The sequence below is a fragment of the Trifolium pratense genome, linkage group LG7, assembly GCF_020283565.1.
Source record: "Trifolium pratense cultivar HEN17-A07 linkage group LG7, ARS_RC_1.1, whole genome shotgun sequence".
Taxonomy (NCBI): domain Eukaryota; kingdom Viridiplantae; phylum Streptophyta; class Magnoliopsida; order Fabales; family Fabaceae; genus Trifolium; species Trifolium pratense.
The window spans coordinates 41,250,436-41,268,067 of NC_060065.1; the positions used below are offsets into that span (position 1 = coordinate 41,250,436).

The window sequence follows — 17,632 nt, forward strand, 5'->3', positions numbered from 1 at the left end:
TTATTTGAAACATGTCGAACACTAAATATGAATACCTATCGGTGTATTCTATTTCATCCTAATATGTTTCTTGTAAAAAAAGTTATTCTCAACTACTTTAGCTACCTAATAGATATGGAATAATTAAATTGTGGCAGCATATATTCTATTTCATCCTTCGAATTCTCAATCACTTTACTACTTTAGCTACCCGGTACAAGAACCGAACTAGGTCGGTTTTTGTCGGTTTGATGTGATTTTTGAACCGAATTAGCATATTTTGATGAATGATGATTGAGTTGGATCCATGATTCCTAAGCGAGGCCTAAGGCAACGTGACCTTTTATCACATTATCTTCTTCTTTTGTGTGCCGAAGGTATGATGACGTTGATAAAATAGGCCAAGTAAGAATAACTTGTTGCATGGAATCAAGGTATGTCATACGGCTCCGATGGTCAACCATCTTCTTTTTGTTGATTGACAACTTTCTTTCCTTTAGAGCAAATGATATTGAAATATATGCAACTTTTTTTTTTAGATGTATATGCTATTAATGCTTATGTTAGATGATTAATATGCAAAAGTCTGACATATGTTTTTAACTTTTTAGCATAAATGTGTTTTGTCAAATATTCTTCCGGTTACATAGTGTTTATGTATCATAAGATATTCTGGTTTTCCCTATATGATAGAGAGAAGTAAAAAAAAAAAAAATCAATTTTCAACTACATCAACAATAGAATTTGGCATCATATTTCTTCGTGGAGTAGCAAGATGTTTTCTCAAGTAGACAAAGAGGTTTTATTTAAATTAGTGACTCAGACAATTCCTTCTTATTACTATATTTGAAGTATGGAAGTTCGTTACGGTGAACTGCATGCTCTCCAAATTGATCCAGATACGAGAATAGTGCAATACTCTAAAAGGAAATATTGAATATGAGATGCTTGTTTAATAATTATTTTTTTTAAAAAATAGTTTATTAAATAAAAAAATATTTTCTACAAATAGTTTTTCATTTTTAATTGTTAAAATTTATTTATTTTTAATACATTTTTTTGAAAAAAAAAATTGACGTTACGCGGCCGAAACTTATTTAAGCCATCCTAAAACAAGAAAAATGTGAATAGAATAATGCTAGCAACACACTCTTTAACAAACACACTCCAACACACTCTCTTTTATTGGTTGAAATTCACATGGGTCCCATAAAAAAATGTGGACCCATATAACTTTTATGAGACTCATATAAATTTTAACTAATAGAAGAAAGTGTGTTAGAGTGTGTTTGTTAAAAGTGTGTTGCTAGCACTCCTCATGTGAAAATACAATCACCGGAGCTCATGATGGAAAAAACGCGCGCGCGGCAGAAGCTTACGGTGGCGAGAGTTGGTGTCGGTTGCAGCGAGAAGAACAGAGCTGGGTATAATACTGTATACATTACTCACTGTGAAAATTAATGTCACATTTCACCGTTTGATTTTGACACTTACAAACATCAATCAATCCCGACACTAGTCACTGTTTTTGAATCAATGATTGCCGCCTATCTGTTTGTAATAATTCCTGACTGACAAATAGTACATGTAGAATAAATTCCAACTCATCATAGTCCTTTATAATTCTTTATAGGGTCATGTTAACATGTGCACAAAGGGCACATGTTAAGCTTCTAAATATAGAAAATTGCATTTAATGTTTGAAAAAAATTTAATGTTTAAGAAGTTAAATGCACAAATTTTAATATATTATTTATACTTTTGCTTCTTTAACATGTGTCCTCTATGCACATGTTAACATTTTCCTTCTTTATATTTTCAAGAAAATATCATGTTTTTGTCTTTTATGTGTTTCTTATAATTCCTAGCTGAGGGGAGCATTATATGAAGCATGGACGCACCTCGGATTAGGCGTGTCCCCGTTTCGAAAACGCGTCAGTGTCGGATACTGACACCGACACTTATAATTATATTGAATTATGTCATTTGCTCAAATTATTATCGGTGTCGACGTGTCAGTGTCATATCCGGTGTCCGTGTATGTGTTTGTGCTTCATAGAGCATTAGCATACATGTATAGTACATGCAGAATAGTGTAAAGCTTGACTTGTAGTATATTTCATTTTCTGCGTTTGTTTCATGGATACATAATTGATTCCCAGGTTTAACTTTCTCTGGAATATGAAAGTGGGAACCTTATTCCCAGGAAAATAGGGAAAAAAGTGTTTGGTTAGTAACTTTATTCCTGGACATTTTTTGTTAAAAAATTTCAAGGAATAACTAAACTATGTTTGGTTTTGGATGTATATTCCTGGGAATGAATATTAAAATTATCAAAATACCCCTGCTGTATATACAATGAAACCAACCATATTACCTTGGGGATCTACAAAATCTATTCGTGATTATCACCGTATTTTCAAAATCTGTTTGTATCAATGTCTAAAATTTACACAACTCCTTGCGTCAAATTTTTTTTTTACACAACTCCTGATATTGTTATTATAATTATAAAGTGTGCATCAAAATTAATGTAAACATTCGTTCATTCCACCCATCACCTTACTCAACACTTTTTTTTTTGTTTACTAATTGCAAAGATTAATAATTATAATTGTTTGATTTTTTGCTTTTTTCTAGCCTAAAATTGTGTAATTTATTGGTATCTTTATCTCATAAAAAAAATTCAAACAAACAAATGATAGTCATCTCTGTTCCAAGAAAAATATATCAATAATCAACTAAAACCATATTTCCCTTATTCCACTCCTTGCTTCTTTCACCATACTCTCACACTAATTTATATTAAAAAAAAAAAATCAACGTGAGAGTGGAAAAAGTAGCAAATTATCGAGAAAAAAAGTAGCAAACAACAACATACAAATCTGAGACTGGAAAAATTGAAAGAGTTTAAAAGAAGTAGATCATATTACCTGGAACAACAAGGAGAAACCCAGAACCAGGAAAAAATTGCAAGTTGGTGATGAACAAACAATTTAGTAGAATATAAAGCAATTGTTTCAACGTGGAAATTGTTTTGGAGGGAAGATTGAGCGGGTAAATCAAAGGGTAAAAATGGGTTTTCATAGTAGAACATGGGTTCATGGTTCCTGAGAACAAAATTTTCCAGCCCTCATCTCATGGGAATAAATTGGAGAAGAACGTGGGGAGAAAGTGGGTAGTTTGAGGTTCCTGGATACTTTTTATTCCAAGGCTTTTTTTTGTTCCAATATACCAAACGTGGGTTTATTTATTTCCAGCCTCAGTATCCTGAAAATATTATTTTAAGAAGTGAAACAAACGCCCCCTCTTCTCCTCATCAATGAGTGCATTAAACATTATTGGTGCGATATTTGACCTGACCCAGACACTTAACTGCAATTGCTTTTGCTTCTCGGTCATTTATTCTATGTTTGTTAACGTTTAATATGGTATTTTACTATTGAAGGAGTGCGAAAATATGGTATTTTACTATTTATCTAGTTTATAGTTTAAAAAATGACATTAATATTTATAATATAATTTTATTTATGTAATTGACATTTTAGTATATTTGTAAATTTTAATCCTAAAAAGAGAGGGAAAATGTGAAGATACATTCAGCGTGCGAGAAGCTTATGATGGTGAGCAGTGGAGCGTGGTGGTGGAGTCCTCGGATCAGAGTTCTATTTCTCTATAGATGGCGGCAGTTAATTGGTGTCGGTTGCAGGGAATAACAGAGGTAGGTATGACACTTACAACCACACATCAATTCTGACATTAATCACTGTTTTTGAATCAATGATTGTCGATTATCTGTTTGTAATAATTCCTGGCTGAAAAATACAAACATAGTACATTCAGAACAGTCCAAAGCTTGACTTCTGTATGCATTTTATCAGTCTTCTCCTCAATTCTTATTTTGCCATTTTACTCCTTAAAGTTAAATATATGTCTGACAATCATCAATGTTGATAACTACATACCCAAATGCATGACTTGTGTGATTCATCAATTTATTACTTTATAAAATTGTCTCTTCTTAGTCTATGAAGTTAATGAAATTTTAAAAATTATCCTTAAATTTGAAAATTCATGATTACATTTGAAAGTTCTCTAGCGATTAAATGAAACGCTTTAAAAGGATTAATATTATTGAAGGTTTTCAATTTTGTAGATTATATTAATAGTTTCAAGGAATAAATTGACAGTGGCCTACGATGTCACAAAATGTCTGTTTGGATTGACTTATTTGAGGTTATTTACTGATATAAACACATGTGAAATTGTTTTGGAGAGTTTATGGAAACAACTTATGACATGTCTATAGGTTGTGTTCAACTGATTTTCATAAGCTCTCCACGAAAGCTTATGAAAATAGTTTAGATGAAAACAATTTGGGTTTATTTTATCTTTTATTATAGAAATAGCTTATATATTTGCACTTATATGAACACATGCTATATATTGAGACTCTCTACCTCTAAATTATTGACATATCTGAACTTTTTTATTTTTAATATTAAGATGAACATTTCCTACCAATTTCTCTTCCTTTTACTCACTGCCATTTGGTTCATATCTCTAACAGCTACTACTATTCACCCTGATGAAAGTATGATATGTATTTATACCATAGCTCCCAAATAATAACGAAATTTCTTTGTTCTTTCTTTTCATTGTTTTTTTTTATCTAAGGTTTCATGTTAGTTTAAATATCATGTATATTTTTTCCCTCATAATTTCTATAGAAATTCTGTGTATATATTTGATGACATGTGTGTGTAGTTTAGAAGATTTTTCAGTACTTAGCTGATAGCTCTCAATTGTATATTTAGAGAAAGCTCTCAAAGATATAGCTAACTCACTTGGTAAGAAGGACTGGAACTTTGACATAGATCCATGCAGCAACAAACCTAACTGGGCTACGCCTGCCGTACCTCATGTTTCAGATAACAATGTCACCTGTGACTGCTCTGTTGCTGGTGACAACTTCTGCCATGTTATTTCAATGTAAGTCTCTTTTCCGTGGAAGTAACCCTTTGCTACCGCGACTTCTAATTATTTTGATTTGAAGTATTTACATTGATGTAGTAGCTGGAATTGATATTTTTATGTGTATATACATGCGTTAGATCAGTTAATACCATGTAAGAAACTTAATTGGTATACATATACCCTACCATTAAATTAAATGTTCTCATCATTATAGATCTATACAATTGCTATCCCTTATAATCATATTAAGATTTTAATTTAAAATCAATATTGTCAAACATATGTATTTTTAGTAAAACTCTCTGCTGTAGTATAGCTTGTTGCAATTTTTTCTGTTAAATTTATCAGCAAAGAAATACATTACAATTTATTACTTTATTTTGCTTATTGTTTATGTTTAACTTTTTTGTGGAAAAATGAACATACAGAATTTTGATAGCACAAAATCTCCCCGGCACTCTCCCACCAGAACTGACCAGGTTGCGTTACCTTCAAATTATGTATGTAATTCCCAAACTTTCCCTCACCTACATATTTAACTTGTTTTATGTCTTCAATCACATGTTTCTACTTTCTATATATAATTTTCCTTATCAAGCTCTTTCTCTCCCTCTATTACAGTGACCTCTCTCTCAATTATTTGAACGGTTCAATTCCTAAAGAGTGGGGCTCCATGATGAATATAACTAAAATGTATGATTTGTCTGTTATTTTTCTTTTCTGATTTTTGATCATTGATTGTTCAATATATTATACGATCTTGACGTACAGTTCTTATTTTACATTCTTTATAAGACTTTATATTAATTTTCTTGTAGTCTTATAGTAATTACATGCAACAATAAGCTAATGACAACATGTTTCTTAATCATCATAGTTCTCTCCTTGGAAATCGATTAACGGGTTCAATCCCCGTGGAGATTGCAAACATATCTACTCTACAAACTTTGTGAGTTTCTCAATATACCCACCTTAGCAGAGAATAAATCTTTTACTTTTTGGTTCTATATCCTTTGATACTTACAAGTACATAATCATGTATCATGTATGTGTTAAATTCAAAGAGTTTCAGTAGAACTTAACTTTAACTTGAAATGAATAGGGAGTTATGGATCAATCAAATGTCCGGAAATCTTCCTCCCGAGCTTGGGAATCTAACCCAACTTCAAATATTGTAAGCACTTAATTTATTTATTTTCATTAATTGATGTTCTCCGTGAAACATGAAATCCCAATGTTTAAAATCCACTTTGATTTCCATGGCATAGAATCATAATTTACTGTTCTAATTTTCAATTATGTATAGGCGACTTTCCTCTAACAATTTTACTGGAGAACTTCCTATGACATTGGCCAAACTCACTAATTTGCAAGATTTGTAAGCTTCAAATTTTTATGGTCATGTTTACTGATGACTAAAGGAAAAAAAATATCTATGATGCTTCAAATTTTCAAGCACTCTCTTAATGCAGCCGAATTGAGGGCAACCAATTCTCTGGAAAGATACCTGATTATATTCAGAACTGGACAAGTATCCAAAATCTGTATGCCCTCTTCTTTTTTATTTTATATTTTCCTCAAAATTTACTGTTTTTGTATTGCTCGACTTTTTGAAAGAATTATCAATGGTTAGTTTTCTCTTGACAGAATGATTCAAGGAAGCGGATTAAGTGGGCCTATTCCTTCTGGAATTTCACTTTTGAACTTAACTGACTTGTATGTATGATTTTTTGTATTCTATATAGTATAACCTATATACTGATAAAGTAAGGATTGAAATTTAACTTTTATTTTAATTATGTTTACTTAGCTTTGATTTAAATTTGATATTCAGGAGAATTAGTGATTTGGATGGATCTGAAGACGCACCTTTGCCACAACTTAATAAAATGACATCGTTACAAACTCTGTGAGTTGATTCCTCTGCTTCTCTCAGAAATAGAAATGAAAAAAACAGCAAGAGTGGCACTCATAATATATCGTTGTCTATCTTATTGTTTCACAGAATTCTAAGGAACTGCAACATCAGTGGAAAACTGCATGATTATCTTGGGACTATGCCATTATTAAAAACATTGTAATTGCTTACTTGCCACATTTTATTTGACTATATATAGCCAACCATCAAAGGTTTTTTTGTTAAGTTTATCATAGTCGGGTTAAGGATGACAATGCGGAAATTAGACCCAGGACCCACGGACCCATGCTAGTCGTGAGAGTGGGTATTGAAGTTTTATTGAACTTCACATTGCCAAGGTTCTCGAACTGTTGGATGTTTATGTGTTTGGGCATCCTTATCTTATGAGCTAACTTTTGAAAGTGAGATCCAAACTCATTTAACAGTTTTCTTATGACAAATTTTCTCCATAGCATTTTAACTCATTCTCAATATGATATCTCTTTCAGAGACCTCAGCTTTAACAAATTAAGTGGAACAATTCCGAGTACCTATGCTGACATGAAGAAATCGAATTACATGTATGAATTTCATCATCTTTATTAATTGCAATTCTTTTTGGGGCATATTTTTGGTCACATATTTGTTGGCTTCTTTACACCTACAGCTCTTGTACTCTCATATAAAAATGTCATTCTCATATGATATATTCCCTATATATATATATATATTGTTTATGAAGACTACATTAAATCTGTCTTTGGATTTCGTTTCAAAAGTTCAGGCAAATGTATTTGCATCTTTCTAAAGCAACTTTTTTGGTATAAAAAAGATTACATGCCCTTTCGATCTGAAATGGTAAAAATCCAAGAGATAGAAGGTGACTATGAAGTGTGATGATAGAAACATGGATCATGAAGTGGGCCTTGACTTTAGGCCCAAACCTAAGATATGGAGAGCATGGCTATATAAGTTGTTCCATAGAGGTTTCTTCAAAAAAAAGTTGTTCCATAGAGAGAAAATAAATCATCGAAGAATTCTGTTTGAAAGAATGGGTCACCATCTTGGTGATTGGGGGAGCCTTTGAGCTCTTGGGGCTGATAGCTATTGTTATCAGTTTGTTATCTTTTCCATTACTTTTTCTCTTGTAATTGTCCATCCATTCTAATACAATTACAGTATTTTCATTTCAATTCCATTCATATTACTGTTTTCATTCATATTTTTCATACACGAACCCATCATGTGATAATGAGAGTCAAAGTGATAAAGCTTAGGATTTTTCTTCTTCTTTGATTTTAGTCTGTCTAAGAAGCAAAACACTTTTCTGTATAGAAGGGTTCATCAAGACAGTTTTCTAAACCAATTCAATCCTTCATTGAGAATAAACAAATGGTTGTTTTTAAAGATGACTAGCTCATATCCCTTATTGTTCAGTCTAGCTCAATAAATATTAAGCTTTGTATATTAATATATTGATATTGTTTTATGGCAGATTTTTAACCGGAAACCTTCTCACTGGTCCTGTGCCGCCTTGGAGAACTAACGTTGCTGTGTGAGTTATCTTTCTAATACTACTTGTATAATTCTTTCGATTGAATAATGTACTTTACTTTTCAAAGTGGATTTTGCTTTATTTTTTGGCTTCCTTCAATGCATTTTCCCTTTTTATTCAATAGTTGTTGTTAATATTTAATATTATTGTAAATATACTCTAGAGTATCCTACATTATTCTTAACATAGCATATTCCATAGCACATAGAGAGGTGAGTCAGGCGCAGCAAACGGCGACCTGAACGGCGGCGCATGATTGAGTTCACCGGAGAGAAGGATGGCACGTGGAAGAGGCTTTGTGGATGCGATTTTGGGGACGGGCCGGATCAGGCAGGACGATTCAGATGTTGGGGTCGGTAGCCGGAAAAGTCGCCGGAATTGGTGATGGTGGCGGCGACAGTGGCGGGAGGTGATGAAAACTGGCCGGAAAAATGCCGAAATGAGTCACAAAAATGAATAATGGGCAAACCGGGGTTAACACATGGGTTGTCGGAAAAAAATCTCATCGGAGGACAGTGGGGTCCATCTCGTACTATGTCTACTTTTGAGTCAAAGTATTTTGTTACTTTGGAATGAAAATAGCTGAATGGTATGTCTTATTCCATATGCATAAGATGTATATATACATAGTTAGTACATTCCTATTCTAGGAAAGAAACTATACAATAAATCTGGAAAATAAATACATGATTCTAATCATTAATTCCTAAGGGATATACCCAGACTTATGGAATTGACTACCAAGAAACCTTTGCTCCTGTGGCAAAAATGAGCACGGTTAGAGTCATACTCTCTCTTGCGGTTAATCTAGATGGCCATTAAGACAGCTTGATGTGAAGTATGCCTTTCTACACGGTGATCTCTTGGAAGAGGTATATACGAATCCTCCTCCTGGATTTACACCAAAAGGAGTTAAGGTTTTCAAATTGAAGAAGGCTTTATATGGATTGAAACAATAACCAAGAGCATGGTTTGGGAGATTTAGTCATTCGATGAAGAAGTATGGGTTCAAGCAAGCTATGGCTGACCACACTCTATTTTACAAAAGAGTTGGTACTGATATTACCCTTCTTATTGTTTATGATGATGATATGATTGTCACAGGTAGTAACCTCCATGAGATAGGGGAGCTTCGAGACTATTTGGCCATGGAATTTGAAATGAAGGACTTGGGAGATTTGAAATACTTCCTTGGCATTGAAGTATCTCGTTCTAAGCAAGAATTTTTCCTCTCACAACAGAAGTATACATTAGATCTCTTGGCTGAAACAGGTAACTCGGCTTGTCAACCGGTGGATACACCCATTGAGGTGAATCATGGCTTGAGTATCCTTCCAGATAAAATTCCAACAAATAAAGAGAGATATAAAAGAATGGTTGGAAAGTTGATCTATTTGACTCACACAAGACCCGATATATCATATGCGGTCAGTGATATGAGTCAGTTTATGCATAATCCTAGTGAGCAACACATGTGTGCAGTGAATCGTATCTTGGCCTATCTTAAGTCCTCACCAGGAAAAGGCATATTGTTCACAAGACATGGTCATTTGGACATTGTTGGTTACACAGATCACACTTCGCTGGGTCTAAATTGGATAGAAAATCTACATCAGGTTATTTGTCATTGGGGGAAATTTAGTTACTTGGAGAAGGAAGAAACAAAAGGTAGTGTCATTAGTTTGTCTGTCATGGAACTTATGAGCCAACCCTTGACGAGCTCATATTCGGCCTCCCAATCATCATAATTAGGGTCGCTCTCTGCTGGAGCAGCCTTCCTTCCATTGATGTATCCCTTTTTTCTTGTTCTAGCAATATGCATCTCCATGACTTGAGACCAAATACAATAGTTAGCCCGATCCAATTTTATAGAAACTGGTGGGGAGGAAGTTTGTGAACAGTCACTGTCGACAATGTCACGGACGATGTCTTGGTGTTAGAAGCATTCTCCACAGTTTTCTGAATCTCTGTTTCAGACATGGCATAGAAACTAAGAAGAATGTAAAGGAGAGGAGAAGAGGAAGGTGGCTAGGATTCAGAGAGAGGGAGATAGCAGCGTAAGTTTTTTTTTTTTCCTTTTTTCAGTGCTCTGATGCCAAATTGAAAATAGCTGAATGGTATGTCTTATTCCATATGCATAAGATGTATATATACACAGAGAGTACATTCCTATTCTAGGAAAGAAACTATACAATCAATCTGGAAAATAAATACATGATTCTAATCATTAATTCCTAATTTAATCAGGAAACATAAATATGCTAGCTATCATTTTTAACTCTTTGATTGTTGTATTATTGTCATATTCTGAATCCAATTTTATGACCTGTGTATAGAGATCTTTCATACAATAACTTCAGCATCAGCCAAGGGAGTCAGAGTCAGATATGTCACGATGAAAAAGTGTAAGAATCCTTGCATTTGTGTTCATTTTTTAGCAAACTTTAGAATCTTCCTAAGACACTATCTTCTTTAATATATCTCAGGAACTTGTTTTCTACCACATGGGCACGCAACAACATGTAAGTTTGGTATTATAATTACTAAAACATGCATGTATATATATGGATTCCATTTCCCTCTTATTATGTGATGAATCTTATTCTATTAATCATGCGTACTGATTCTATTCTTTTCGCTATTCTCTCAGAGGAACAGATTCATGTATGAGCGTTGTATGTCCCAAACGTGAGTTTCTTCCTGGTGACTTTTCTATAGACAACTAAGATCAAACTATGTTTTACAATTTTATTAATAAAAACATAGAAGTACGACTAGAGATGGGACAAAAGACACCGATGGTTATTTTTTATTTTGGGCACACTACCATCAAGCTGTGTGTATGAAAAATATCAGCAACAATAAATCATGATCCCCTCCTTTCATCTTTGTTTGTAGTGGAAAAAACATTAGAGAGAGAGAGAGGAGGGAGAGAGAGAGAGAATGAGTATATTGTTATGAATCATGGAATCGAAGGGATAAAGATCATAGATGTCGGCAAGATAGAGTGCATAAGAGTATTCATGAGGAAGATACTCATAGAAATTCATATTGAATGAATATAGATTGATAAAAGAATGAGTAAAATGTACAATGAAGTAGCTTATTTATAGGACTATTTGGAGTAACTAACTCCCTAACTAACTTTCTAACCTCTTAACTAACTTGGTAACCTATCAACTAACTCTAGTTGATTAACTAACTATCTATATTCTTAACAGCCTCCCTCAAACTCAACATTGGGAAATTCACCAATTTTGAGTTTGAATTACAATTGTTCTCAAACTTTTGTGTTACAAAAAAAAAAAGAGGTCAAACTGTATGGCAGCAAACAAGCTTCATCTTCACAACATTATGTTCTGATAATCATCAAGTGCTTCCTCATCAAGCTGATCTCCAATGAAGGTGCTTTGTTTGAATTTGCACCAATAGCCTCAAAAATCAAACCTTCACAAAGTATGACAGGAACATACCAAGAACTACCATAAGACCTGCACAACTAGCCACACATCTTCTTCTAGATTAACAAGCTTTCATGATGTCCAAGTCCAATAGAATGACAAGAGATCCTTGACCAATTAGAACCATTCTACCTTTCTCTAACACAATCAAATCAGTTGCCAAATTGCAAGCCTGAGTCCACTATCATTGATGCCAAGATTGAATGCACTTGCTACCAATAACAAACTTCATAAAAAATGAGCTTGTGAAGTCAAGTTCTCAATTTTTTCTTTACCTATATCCACTTTTACTGGTGCTGCCAAAAATTAATCCTTCAACAACAAAACTTTCACAAACATCACATGTTAACTTCCAAAAAGCTTTAACAAATTGAGCAGCCAAAATTACAATAACATGGACACCCAGTAGCAGGGACTCAAACAAGCTTTACCATAGCTCAAGTACATCAACATATACACAAGAGGATTTGATGTACAAACTTGAAAAATGTTGCAGATATCCTAATACCCTCCCACAAACTCATAGTAAGAGAATTCTTAGTATGAGTTTGGAATACAAAGTCTAAACATAGATGAGCAGCCTCACATGAAATCAGAAAAGCATTTTGTTACACAAGACCTCAATCCATGAGTTCCAAATCCATGAGTTCCAAAACATGACAGTAAGAAATTTCATCAAAGTCCTTAGTCTATCCAAATCATGTCATGCATCCAGTGATATAAAAGTTGCAAAGTCAAACTGATCCAAGGGAGAAGTAACAGTGATAATCCAAATTCAATGACAATCCCAAATATCTACCACAATTGTAACAACAGAGGCAATCAAGTGCTGTCATAGCTCAACCACTAATTATATCTATAATTCACAGCTTAATGCAAGATTCAATCTCTAAAAATCCTTTCAGTATGGCCAAAATAACCTACTTATCAGGAATGTATCATGACAACATAATGTTACTAACCAGAATGATAGTAGCGAACAATTAAGCTGTCCAAGGAATTGAATTTAGCAAATTTCAGAACACCAAAAGTATCAAAGGGGGAGAATACCAGAAATTGCAGCAGTCAGTTTTTCCTCCAGGATCGAATATGAAAATTGCACGACCAGTTTCGCCTTCATCGTGAGATTGAGGTTCACGGAGAAGAATTTCTCCGTAATCATCGAGAACCTTCGCAATGGAAAGAGGCTTGACGACTACACCGCCGGGATCGAAAACGGTGATGCATAAACCACGATGGTGAGTAAAGAGAGTGATGCTCTGCGACGAAGGCAGTAGCAAATCAGAAAGTATCTCACCTTTCTTGCTGTTCTGATCTTGATCTTGCGAGAATCGGACGTTGCCGTCGTGTTTGCGCTTGACCTTGATCGGAGAAGAGAACGCTTGAACACTAAACTGATTCTGCAGTTTCAGATCGACTTCAGAAAGTACAAATTCAGTTTCGAAATTCTTTGATTGCTTGTGTTCATCCGAAGCGGTGATCGCGAAATCGACATCGTTGCAGCAAGAATCACCAAGAAAACAAGTAATAGCCCCAATCTTGATGGAGAAACCATCAAAATCTGATGCAATCGAAGGAATGAAAACTGGAATGATTGGACTTGTGAAGCTGCCGAAAACGAGTGAATTTGACGAAGTTGATGATTCCAGATCTTGAGGAGAATTACTGAGAATTTCAACATCATCAGATTCATCTTCTTCACAATATTCAGAATCGTAAGCGGAAGCACGATGAATGAATATAGATTGATAAAAGAATGAGTAAAATGTACAATGAAGTAGCTTATTTATAGGACTATTTGGAGTAACTAACTCCCTAACTAACTTTCTAACCTCTTAACTAACTTGGTAACCTATCAACTAACTCTAGTTGATTAACTAACTATCTATATTCTTAACATATATAAAAATAATATTACAAGGAACATATTTATATTTGATTTTATTATCTTCCTTAATATTTTGAATGTTGCTAACATGATCTTCTAAACCCAGCCTCATACTCCCTTTATATAAATTGTGGTGGAAAGCAAGTAATAGTCAACAAAACAAGTTATTATGGCGATTCAGATTTACCTGGACCAGCTAGATTCCATGCCAGTTCGCAAGGAAATTGGGCATTTAGCACTACTGGTATATTCATGGAAAGTAATATACTTCGAGACAATTATTCCCCGCATAATAAAACCAAACTTACTATGGTGGATGCTGAATTGTACATGAATGCACGTGTTTCTCCTATTTCTTTGACTTATTATGGGTTTTGCCTAGCAAATGGAAGCTACACAGTAAATCTACATTTTGCTGAAATAATGTTCACAGACGATCAAACTTTTGGTAGTCTTGGAAGGCGTATATTTGACATATACCTTCAGGTTCACAGTTTAACAATTTTTTTCAAATAGTCAAGTGATCACTAGATTCCTACTAAAAACCGTAGAATATCTCATTAACAACTGCATCTTTTTCTGATTAGCAGTTCCCATATTTGGCATTATTTATAAAATCAAATTCTACAATATTTCTAAAACAGAATGACGATTCATATATATATATATATAGGTTGTAATCATCATGAAGCATTAAGTTTGTGATTGAAATGTTGCAGGGAAAGCAGGTGCAAAAGGACTTCAATATTGCAGAAGAAGCAGGAGGAGTTGGTAAGAAAGTCATAAAATCGTTCAAAGACGTTGATGTTACTAGTAATACTTTGGAGATCCGCCTGTATTGGGCTGGAAAAGGGACAATGGCTATCCCAAATAAGTCAGCATATGGTCCACTTATATCAGCTATATCGGTGGAATCTGGTGGGTTAGACTTTGTACGTTCGTAATCTTATGATATGATATCCATGTTATGATCTAATATTTAAATATCTTGTATAATAATTAAGCAGATTCTCCACCTGGAAGCATATCTGTAGGAGCTGTGTTTGGAATTGTGGTTGCAGCAATAATTATTATCATTCTAGTATTTGGTATACTTTGGTGGAAAGGATGTTTTGGAAATAAAAACTCATTAGCAAGAGGTGATTACAATTTAATTTATTTTGTGGCCATTATTATCAAACATTTTGCCAACACGTGAATTATTCAAGTGATAACAACTAAACTTGCGCAAGTTTGAATACATACTTTTATTTGTCTATCACGTTATGGAACCTGAGACTAACTTTATCTTGATAAAAAGAAAGTTGCATGCTTACAAGAAATGGATTGTCGATGCAGTGTGTCCATGTCCATGTGTAATTTTATTGGTTTAAGAGATCTTTGGTATTTCTTTTACTTCAATTAACAGACCTGAAGAGTTTAGACCTACAAACGGGTTTATTTACTTTGAGACAAATCAAAGCAGCAACAAACAACTTTCATATTTCCAATAAGATTGGAGAAGGAGGGTTTGGTCCTGTGTACAAGGTATTTGTATAATATAACAAATCATCTTGAGTGTCATGCTTTTATTATGATTGTACATGTATTTTTCAGAAAATTCCTTTTCAACTTCTAACAGTAAATCATTCCTCAAAATGCAGGGATGTTTATCCAATGGGACCTTGATAGCAGTCAAACAACTTTCTTCTAAATCAAAGCAAGGGAATCGTGAGTTTTTAAATGAGATAGGCATGATTTCTGCTTTGCAACACCCTTATCTTGTTAAACTCCATGGTTGTTGTGTGGAGGGAGATCAATTGTTGCTCATATACGAATACTTGGAAAACAATAGTCTAGCTCGAGCTTTATTCGGTAATTTTTCCTATATGGTCTACTTCGGGTTTCTATTTATGTGGTATTATTTCATATTTTCTAACGTAGTACATAACTATATAGTATCTTTGTCTGATTCTTACTACATTCACAAATAAAGGTCCAGAGGAACACCAAATAAAATTAGATTGGTCAACAAGGCAGAAGATTTGTGTTGGCATTGCTAGAGGTTTGGCATACCTCCATGAAGAATCAAGACTGAAGGTTGTTCATAGGGACATCAAGGCCACTAATGTGTTGCTTGATACGGATCTAGTTCCAAAGATTTCTGATTTTGGTTTGGCCAAGCTTGACGACGAGGACAAGACTCACATTAGCACGAAAATTGCAGGGACCTAGTGAGTACTTGCAATTCTTGCCTTCTCTGATTATTTTTTTAAAATTACGCCAAAAAGTTATCAAATTTAACTCGAATGATATGTTTATAATATAATAGTTTGACATCATGTTGTATATATCAAGTTGTTGCAATGATACGTTTCAATTATGCAGTGGATATATGGCTCCGGAATATGCAATGCATGGTTATTTGACAGACAAAGCAGATGTTTATAGTTTTGGAGTTGTTGCCTTTGAAATCGTTAGTGGAAGGAGCAACACCCTTTATCGGTCAAAGGAGGAAGCATTATATCTTCTTGATTGGGTAAATTTATGAAGAACCAATGGTTATGTAAATTTAGTTATTCGTGTTACATTTCAGTCTTACATATACTGTTATTCATTATTCATCTAATAATTCAACTTCAAAAGAAAGGTGACAAAACTATTCTTTGTTTCAACAGGCACATATGTTGAAAGAGAAAGGTGACTTAATGGAGCTAGTTGATAGAAGATTAGGTTCCGATTTCAACAAAAAAGAAGCTATGGTGATGATTGATGTGGCTTTCCTATGCACCAATGTCACTTCAAACCTTAGGCCCTCTATGTCGTCAGTGGTAAGTATGCTTGAAGGAACGACAGTGGTTCCAGAATTTATTTCGGATTCAAGTGAAGTAATGAATGAAAAGAAATTGGAAGTGATGAGGCAATATTACAATCAGATGGAAGAAAATAAGACAAGTAAGTCACAAACACAAAGTCAGAGTTTATTAAGTGATGGGGCATGGACTGCTACTACATCTTCATCAGGTGCAGACCTTTATCCTGTCCAAAGTGATTCTTCCTATTGGGAGAAAAGAAATTAAGTGTTTTTTTGTTGATAAATAATTGCATCTGCCACTGTGTCCTGTGATGAAACCTTGATGCATCTAGTACTGTAATTTGCCCTTTCAAAAAAAATAAAAAAAAAATTACTGTAATTTGCAATGGAACTTATATTTAGGGACATCTTTTTTCTTTCAAAGGGGACTTATATTTAGAGACAAAGTTGTATTTGAACTCTATCCTAGTGAGTTAACTTATTTTTAAAAATTCTATTTATACATCTGAATAAAAAATCAGGACTCCAGTGTTTTCATTCTAAAGTGACATGTTCATCCATTTCCAACATTCTTTTTGTAGAATGCAGATTGCACTTAGGAATTTGTTAGCTTAACATCATGATGATGTTGAACAAAAGCATTCCATGTAAACCATTAGCTTAATAACTTTATTCATCATATATTTAAAGGACGTGACTATCCAATGGGCGTTTGGTTTGAGGAAAAAAGAGTGGAAGAAAGAAAAACACGGAAACCAATGAATGAATTTGTACTAATATATGAGGAAGAGTGTGGAGAGATGGATGGAGAGAGCGCGATGAAAAGAAGGATAAATGAAGAGAGATGAGGATGAAGAGAAATGGAGATGGATGGAGAGAGGTAGACAAATAAACTCTCTCCACCTCTCTCTGCTGCTCTTTTTGGCCATTGGTCCAAATCAATGGTAGAGACATAAACTGAAAATATAAAGTAAAAGTAATGTAAAATTACTATGTGACCTGATTCACTCCGAAAATTACTCTTGAGCTTTTAAGTTTCAGTCTGGTCTTGAAACAAAGAGGCTACTTGTGGCCAACCCGC

General features: G+C 34.0%; 1 protein-coding gene across 3 annotated transcripts; it reads left to right on the forward strand.

Moving 5' to 3' along the window:
- The first annotated feature begins 3,681 nt into the window (after window positions 1-3,681).
- On the forward strand, window positions 3,682-17,095 carry LOC123894923 (probable leucine-rich repeat receptor-like serine/threonine-protein kinase At3g14840). Of its 3 annotated transcripts, none has more exons than XM_045945055.1 (24): window positions 3,682-3,700; window positions 4,797-4,971; window positions 5,385-5,456; window positions 5,578-5,649; window positions 5,834-5,905; window positions 6,059-6,130; window positions 6,263-6,334; window positions 6,429-6,500; window positions 6,604-6,672; window positions 6,791-6,865; window positions 6,962-7,033; window positions 7,363-7,434; window positions 8,349-8,408; window positions 10,745-10,813; window positions 10,895-10,930; window positions 11,059-11,096; window positions 13,864-14,243; window positions 14,477-14,675; window positions 14,765-14,896; window positions 15,166-15,284; window positions 15,401-15,611; window positions 15,733-15,970; window positions 16,125-16,275; window positions 16,415-17,095. In XM_045945055.1, exons 4-24 carry the CDS (start codon window positions 5,630-5,632, stop codon window positions 16,814-16,816), a joined length of 2,631 nt encoding a protein of 876 aa, XP_045801011.1. In that variant the 5' UTR covers window positions 3,682-3,700; window positions 4,797-4,971; window positions 5,385-5,456; window positions 5,578-5,629; the 3' UTR covers window positions 16,817-17,095. The 3 variants fall into 3 exon arrangements, with proteins under 3 accessions (XP_045801011.1, XP_045801010.1, XP_045801012.1); XM_045945054.1 differs by lacking the exon at window positions 3,682-3,700 and adding an exon at window positions 3,941-4,573; XM_045945056.1 differs by lacking the exons at window positions 3,682-3,700; window positions 16,125-16,275; window positions 16,415-17,095 and adding an exon at window positions 4,409-4,573 and having other exon boundaries at window positions 15,733-15,971.
- The last annotated feature ends 537 nt before the right edge of the window (window positions 17,096-17,632 follow it).

Bases quoted from the DNA above. Each gene is read 5' to 3' on its own strand.
- LOC123894923 (XM_045945054.1), top strand. From the start codon at position 4,345: ATGAAAACAATTTGGGTTTATTTTATCTTTTATTATAGAAATAGCTTA. The intron at 6,335-6,428 runs GTAAGCTTCAAA...CTCTTAATGCAG, and splicing joins CTCACTAATTTGCAAGATTT to CCGAATTGAGGGCAACCAAT. The intron at 14,676-14,764 runs GTGGGTTAGACT...ATAATTAAGCAG, and splicing joins AGCTATATCGGTGGAATCTG to ATTCTCCACCTGGAAGCATA.